The sequence below is a fragment of the Triticum dicoccoides genome, chromosome 7B, assembly GCF_002162155.2.
Source record: "Triticum dicoccoides isolate Atlit2015 ecotype Zavitan chromosome 7B, WEW_v2.0, whole genome shotgun sequence".
NCBI classification, from domain to species: Eukaryota; Viridiplantae; Streptophyta; class Magnoliopsida; order Poales; family Poaceae; genus Triticum; species Triticum dicoccoides.
Window position 1 is genome coordinate 149,363,428 of NC_041393.1, and position 7,605 is coordinate 149,371,032.

The following is a 7,605-nucleotide window of genomic DNA, read 5'->3' on the forward strand; positions in this document are numbered from 1 at the left end:
CGGCCAGATATTTATAGTTAATTAAATTTCTTTTGTTTTCCTTGTGCTGATATATGTTCCATACATACAGTTATTTCAGTCTCAAGGAACTGCATCGTCTACCTTTGGCTTCTTACCAGACATTGGCCATCAATTTTTGCATCCACCAAAACATTCTCAAGCTGCGTTGCACAGCATCGTAAATCCTGCCGATGCATTTGGAAGAGTAACAAATGCTCCGGTAGGATGTACATTCAAAGAGGCCACACATCAGGTTTGTCCCATCACTTATTGTGCCTATGTTTCTCATTTTAAGCCCTTCAAAACAAATGCTAGATTGATGGACATCAATAGGAAAGGGCAGTACCTGGTAGATTTCCAATAGACCTACCACAGTTCTGTATTGTGTGGTAGTACATGCACATGCATTACTAGTTCATTACAACTTATATTGAAAAGAGAGTACCTTCTAGATTTCCTTTAGGCCTAGTGCAGTTCTGTATTATGTGGTAGCTCCAGAATTACTAGTTCATCACTAGTCTTTTTGTTTATTTCGATCAGATTTATCCTCTTATGACTTGAGCATATTGCACAGGTGCCCAATAGTTTTGATGGAGAGTTCCACAACGTAATCGGGATGCCTTTTACCCTTTTTAACGACCAAGAATCAAATGGTAAACCATGAGCAATAGATTCCGCAACCGAAGTAAGAGATCATAACGGCCATGAGATTTCAACAGAACAACATGTGAGCTTGTTGACACTGTTCTACCAGCTCGCATTTGAGCACTGAAGTATAGTCGTCCAAATTGCTTAATTGTTGATTTCCCAATACTGGAATCAGCACTTGATGTCCTATAGAGGCCCTTTCCTCAGTTGTGCCATCTGCTATTGGAGGAAGCTGGAGATCCGACCGTCAGGACGTCCACATGGAGATTTCAAGCATTACATTCTCCTCTGAAAATTTACGTGTATAACTATTGGTGATTCAACAATCTTTGCATCATGATGGTGAGTTCCATTTTGCCAGAAGGTGGCCGTATCTGGGTACCATCTAGTTCAGACCCAGTAATATTGTAAAATGCTCTCTTTCCGCAAGACACTCCGCGGTATAATATAACAGCTTTCAATTTGTTAGTTGCTAGTATTGTGACTGAGAGTGAAAGAAGATTCTTTGTTGTACTTCTATGGTTGCATATGCAACCATATAGAACTGTGTACTGGTTTTCGATTTCTTGAGAATAAATGGGGCCTGAGAAAGGGCCTATTTTCAGCGCGTGATTATGTGTGGAAGAAACAGCGAAGACATCTCTTCTTCTAGAATTCCAAAAGAAACTGTAGGCACTTGTGTGATTTCCATCGTGATCGCCTCATCTGAAATTGGATAGTCAATGAAAGCATGCAGGAAACTGCGAATCTCGTTTCGTCGAATTTACTCAACAAGGGAGTAGTTCTGAAGCTAGTTTCAAGTGAGCACAATATCTCAAACCGCATCTATCTGAAAAATATCTCAAATGAGTCCCGCAACTTGTGCTGGATACATACAATTTTGCAGTACATCTTTTCAGAGAAAAACCCAAACCAACCAAGACAATCTTATGTTAACGAATATCATCAAAGCCTAGCCTTAATTACACCCTAAGAAGACAAAACAAGAAGGAAAAACTATACATATCCATACCCACTATGACACTTTAGTTACATTGCATCTGCAGAAACTCCTTTTTACCTCGTTTTCTCTTTGTAATCTAGTTACACCAAAACAATGCACCAGCTGATGGATGGTATGAAGCCAAGAAGACGGCAAAGGGATGTTTTGCTACAGCTCGACGGACATGTAGGTGGCCGAGTAGTCCGGCATCCGGTGCAGGCTCCGGAGCACGCTCTCGGCGACCTGCTTGGTGGCGGTGTCGCCCTTGTGGAAGGCGCCAACCAGCGCGCTCGGCAGGGCGCGGTCCGAGGTCACCTCCTTGACGCACCGGTCGCCGCCGTTCTCGAGGAAGCTCTCCAGGGCCCAGAAGCACCGCCGCAGCACCGCGCCGCTGCCCTGCTCGTCGTTGCGGTGCTGCCGCACGAGTCGCAGAATATGCCGCGGCGTGTCGTGCTCTGTGAGCACAGCCACGCCGCCCACCACGTCCACGCCTTCGTCCATGAGCGTGCAGAGCGCGCCCAGCGCGGCCTCGACCACATGGCTGTTCTCGTTGCTCTCCAGGACGCCGAGGAGGCACTCGACCGTGCCGGCCTCCACCAGGCAAAACGTGGCAGCCGGAGAGCACACACCACGGTGCACGGGGCAGAGACGGCCGTGTGCAGGTGGTTTCTGGTTGTCGTGCACCCGGCCGGTGCGCAGGCGCCGGAGAATGTTCTTCTTGGGCTGCTGTTCCTCTGACGGAGGCTTCGAGCGGTTCGCTGACTGCTGGCTGAGGTTCTCGAGGCCGACCGCCGCGAGCCGCTGCACCTCATCGCTGCCTGACGACCGGACCAGCAGATCGGTGAGCACCGAGGTGAAGTTATGGTCCATGGCTGCCATGAGCACATCCTGATCGTGCAGCGTCGTTGTTAGCCGGACGAGCGAGCCCACGAGGCCCTCCAAGTATGGCTTCGCATGGCGGCTCGCCCGCATCCCGCCACGCTGCATCTCCTCTATCTTGGCCAGCATGGTCGGTACTGCGTTCTGGTGCAGCAGCGCGAGGTTGAGTGTCAGATGCTGATAGGGCAGCTTTGACAGGAGCGTCGCAGAAACGGCATGCCGCTCTGTGATCCGCCCCAACTGGCTGATGCTCCTGATCAGCCTGCCCAGCTGCCCAGGCACCTTGCACAGCTTCTCGGCAATGGTGTGCCCCATCTGTGGGGACAATGCAGTGAGCAGCTTTGTCGCAGCAATGCCAAGCGCCTCGCTAGGTGAACCCATGAACTCGATCACGGTCTGGCTGCTATCTTGCTCCTTCATGACTGAGACCACCGTGGCGAGCGGCTTGGGGAGCGCGGTGAGCGCGAGCAGCACGCGCAAAATGTTGAGGTTGAGATCGTCGGGCATGGAGCACCTGAGCATGTGTGCGAAGTTGTAAACCGAGTACTTGGAGGTGATAACATGACCTTCCTTGTTGACAACAATGGCCTCTGGGTTCATGCCAGATTTGACGATGTTGGCAAGTACTGCTGCAGCCTCGGTTTTGGATCCCATGGGCTCATCATCGATTTTTCGGATGAAGAGCGCCTCAACCATGACTGGAACAGCGCCTGCGTCCACAAGTGTCTTGCCGTTGGGCTGGTGAGAAGATATTTGGACCAGGACATCAAGCGCCGCCTTGCAGATACTAGCATTGCCGCTGTGCACCATCTTGATAAGTATCTCCGATGCGCTCCCGGCAATGTTGATGGTCATCTCCTGCTTCTGAACTAGTTCGCCGAGGTAACCCACCATCTCCATCTGCACATCTTCCGACCCTGTTTCATGCATATTCACGTTAGTTAGTGATGTTTGGCACGAGCGGTGCAAGTACAATGAATAGTAGAGTTTTTTTAATAGTATAGTTTTTTTTAGGAAACCCCTCAAATCAGTCACCAGTGCACGAGTTCTAATTTGAACTTACGATTAGCTCACTTGTTGCAAAACAAATTTGTACTGCCGCATTGTTAAATTGTTGAAACATGAGTAGTAACTCCCACTGTAGTAATTCTATTTTAGAAATTGTTAGGACAAAATGGGAGCTGTTCTTATTACTGCAAGGCAAATGTTTTCAGTTACTCATCCACAGTTCTGAATTTGGATTTTTTTTACAAGGAAAAAAAACTATTTTCTTTGTTTTATGTGGAAATTTTAAAAAATGGAGGAAGTCAGGTATGTTTCTGCACAGGAAAAATATATTACCTTCAACGAGATGCCTTTGGAGAGGGTCCAAGTAGCCACTTTCAGCCATGTACTTGATATTCTTTGGGCATTTCTCCAGGTTCTGGAGGACCTCTCCGGCCTTCTCTGAAGTAATCGGATCATCGGAGTTGTTGAATTTCATCGTGATCAGAATTAATATGCTTCCAGCAGTTGACCCGATGTTTTCTAACAGTAACTCTGATTTTGAAAGCTCTAGCAAGAAACAGATAGCTGCATGTCTTTCATCCGAACTACTACTAGAAAGCAGCTTTATTGTCCTTGAGACAGCCCTGGTTTTTGCTATGATTTCCTGCACGTCAAGAGGCAACATTTGAGTTGTTAATCTAAGATGCAGGACCAACACAAATTGAAACTGGACTCTACCAATAATTTAATTTCAGCATTTCATTAAGTTTCACATGGTGATTTCGAAAAATAATTTTGACATGGCCAAGCTGGGATTTCACAAAAGCTGAACATTTCAGACTTCCTTACCTTTCCTGGCTCATCTTCGACCAGCAGGCAGAGGAGCTCCAGTGAGTCACAGCGTATCAGTGCATCCTTGTGCTCTAACAGACGTGCAAGGAACTTGGTTATGCCAATCTTGTGCATCTGCTCCCTGTTCTTTCTCCTCGTCCTGGCAAGCAGCTTCAGCTCATGTATGGCTTCAAGTATCATAGCCTCCGTCCTTGCCAGTGAGAGAGCAGTACGTGCGATTCTGATCCGTGTTGCTTCATTCCTCATAATCCATTCCGCGATTGTGCTCTTGAGTGGAACATTAGTCCTCAGAGTCTTGCTCTGCATCGCAATTTTCGTAACCGGGCAGATCACAGGTTCAGAATCATCCGTTAAACTGTCAAAGTACTCCTCAATGGTTCTCCTGTCATATGTTACTCCGCTTTCGGTAGTCACGGGATCGACCATGACCTTATTTGTGAGTGGGCAGAAGAAAGAATCATACAGCGGCTCAACATACTCTGCGACTTCAGGGAGTGAACTGAACGACTGCCCACCGAACTCGTGAGACTCATGGTACATTCCCTGCAGGAAGTCTACCAACCTTGGCATGTCGCCGTCGTGCAGTGCTCTTCTCTTGGGCCTATCATTTGCCACAACTATCGTCATGTCGCCCTCAGAATAGCCATCACAGGAACGCTGATCATTAGGATGCTGCCCGTTTGCAGTGACCTGAAGGTGCGTGCCGGCTGCTGCATCCGCACACCTGTTGCTACCAAATGCTGAAGCGGGTATCCGGCCGAGCTCATGACCGATGTTCTTTATCACATTTTCAAGGTCCTCGGTTATGCTCTGGAGGTCTTCATCCATGAGCTGCTGCGCGACGGCGCTGCACCTAGCGACGAGGTCCTTGGCGAGGTCGACATTGGCAGCTAGATATTCGGCTATGTGCATCACGTTGGTCGGGGAATTCTGCACCCTCTGCACCTCCAATGTCGCCGGGGGCACGCGCTGAAGACGGCTGCCTGCATCCATGAACTTCTCTTGGCCGACATCGGCGGAGGCCATTGTCGACATGACCTCAGAGATTGCCGCTATGGACTCGGCGAGTGCCGCCTTCCGGGCTTGTCCCTCACTTCTCTGAAAAACAAGTACACGTCAGGCACCCAAGCAAATGCATCCAACTCCAAAGACAGAGGGGCTGTTCTCATGGAAAATGACGGTTGAGAGTTCAGACCAGCAAACTATAAATAATTAACCGACAGATTTTATTAGATTAAAACAATCTGAAGTTGACGGGGGAATTGATTCTACAACAATCGGAGGATACGATACGGGGCTGCCACTTACCCCCAATCCCCGATTGTTGACAAAATGGTTTCAAGAAAGTGGCATCTCCCGTAAGTACTATGAACGAATAAGAATTGGAATTCGCTTTACTGAAAATAAACAGCCAAATTAAAGACTTGTACTATGAAGTGCTTGGAAACGGGGAACACGCTGGTTTTCGGGCACTCCTTGAAAGAAGATAGAAAATACCCTGAAGGGGAAGAAGAAGAAAATAACAGTTGAATTGCCCATTTGAGCACATGGAACGGCCTCGGCCGGCTTCATTTCCCCACTCCCGATGCCAAATCCACACAAAACCGCCTAAAACCCTATGATTATTTCCCCTCCCACAAGGCTTAGTAATCCCAACACAAGACGAACATAAACAAGAACAACACAGGAAGGAACTGTTTTTTCTTTCTTGAAAACCTATGCTAGTGCCTGACAGTTGACACCACCCTGAACTGAATCAAACAGCTCGTCGCCAGAAGAAGAGAAGGCGACTCAGCAACACACATACCTGCATCCAAGCCCCCTGACCCGAAGAACCGGGGCCGCCGCTTCCTCGGCCGCCCTCCTGCCCGCCCCCCGCCGTGCTGACCCGGGGAGAAGGTGGCTACCGGTGCCGCGGGAGCATTCTATCTCTCTCCTCCTCCGCTTCCTGCTCACCGCCACCGCCCCCGCGCCGTCCCAGCCCTCGAACGAACGAACGAACGAACGAACAGCGCCGCACCGCCCGGCTCAGCGCGGCAGAAGAATCGAGAGGAACAAAAATAAATTGGAGGGAGGTCGGAATGAAATGATGGGAGATGGCGCCGCGCGGGGACCCAGTCGAGTGAGGTCTAAAGCAACCTCTTCCCTGGCTGGCTCCCTGGAGATCGGTAAAGCGGCCCAGTTTTTTAACGGGTTTTCCGGTAGTGCCCCTGCCGCACTTGTTTATTGTTCATATTTGTAGATAGTGCGCCGTGGGAAGCGTACAAAGGCGTTTGACTTTGCTGGCGGTGGAGGTGGTGCCCGGCGACCGCATGCTTGGCTTGCAACGGAGACCACCACACCACATATATGCCATCTTCATTTTCTGTCCACGCAGACCTGGTATGACATGTCGACTGCGCTGCGTTCGTTCTTTGTCCATGGCGACTTGGCAACGTTAATTGCACTGAGGTTTCGGTCAGGCAAGATGGCCTGCAAATGGATAAACAGCGGTCACTTTCGGTGATGAACATGACAACTTCTTGGAAACTTTGCATGTTTTTTTGGACAATTACAGTACCATATTTCAGATGAGCTCGGTGGTGCAGCCGTGAGGGAAAGTGCAGGCGAGAGACAGCATTATGGCGGCATTTTTTGAGCTGTCGACCGCCCTGATTCATGAGTTCTTGGATCATACGCTTCCTTCTTTCTGCTCTCCGCTCCATTTGCCTCATCATGAAGGCATGGCATGGCTGCCGCATTGATGATCCCCGAATCGGTTGAACGGTGGCGGCGAAGCTCATTAAGTGAGCGCCCTAATCTAAGTAAGAACCATCATCTGTGAGAGGAGAAAGGTTTCGAGTTAGTCTTCCGATCGTGGATCTAGATATGGTTATGGTTAGGCGTTGGGCGAGGGCGCTAGCAAGTACTCCCTTTGTTCCGATTTACTCATCGTGATTTTAGTTTAAAATGAGTACTACAGTAGTACATTCCTCGCAAAAAAAAGGGGTACAGTAGTGTACATTGTGTTTGCGAGTGGAAGAAGTAAGTTATTAGGGTTAAGAAGTTGCTGAGATTTATTTAGTTGCTCCTAGATCGTGCTGGAATCATGGGATGCGTCATCGATTCACTACAGTCACTAATCTAATCATGCATGGTTATGCCCCGCAGCAAAATAACTAATCATGGCTACCAGAGTAGTACCAGCGGTACTGCTCAGGGGTGGAGGTGCGTACGATCGAGTGGTACAGTCAGTAACAAATTACAACATCTTTCAG

The 7,605-nt window shown here is 48.9% G+C and overlaps 2 protein-coding genes across 2 annotated transcripts in view; one reads left to right on the forward strand and one right to left on the reverse strand.

Annotated features, from left to right (window-relative positions):
* Positions 1-1,257, forward strand: part of LOC119337578 (transcription factor bHLH49-like) — a 3,418-nt gene extending 2,161 nt beyond the window's left edge. The window contains exons 7-8 of the mRNA XM_037609741.1: positions 66-253; positions 575-1,257. Of these exons, the coding sequence (XP_037465638.1) occupies positions 66-253; positions 575-664 (278 nt within the window). The 3' untranslated portion in view covers positions 665-1,257. The remainder of the gene's footprint in view (positions 1-65; positions 254-574) is intronic.
* Positions 1,258-1,449: 192 nt separating this feature from the next.
* On the reverse strand, positions 1,450-6,476 carry LOC119337791 (putative U-box domain-containing protein 42). The gene is made up of 4 exons (XM_037609979.1): positions 6,156-6,476; positions 4,346-5,446; positions 3,851-4,160; positions 1,450-3,426 (listed from the first exon to the last, which is right to left on the reverse strand). Exons 1-4 carry the CDS (start codon positions 6,159-6,161, stop codon positions 1,799-1,801), a joined length of 3,045 nt encoding a protein of 1,014 aa, XP_037465876.1. The 5' UTR covers positions 6,162-6,476; the 3' UTR covers positions 1,450-1,798.
* Between the last annotated feature and the right edge of the window lie 1,129 nt (positions 6,477-7,605).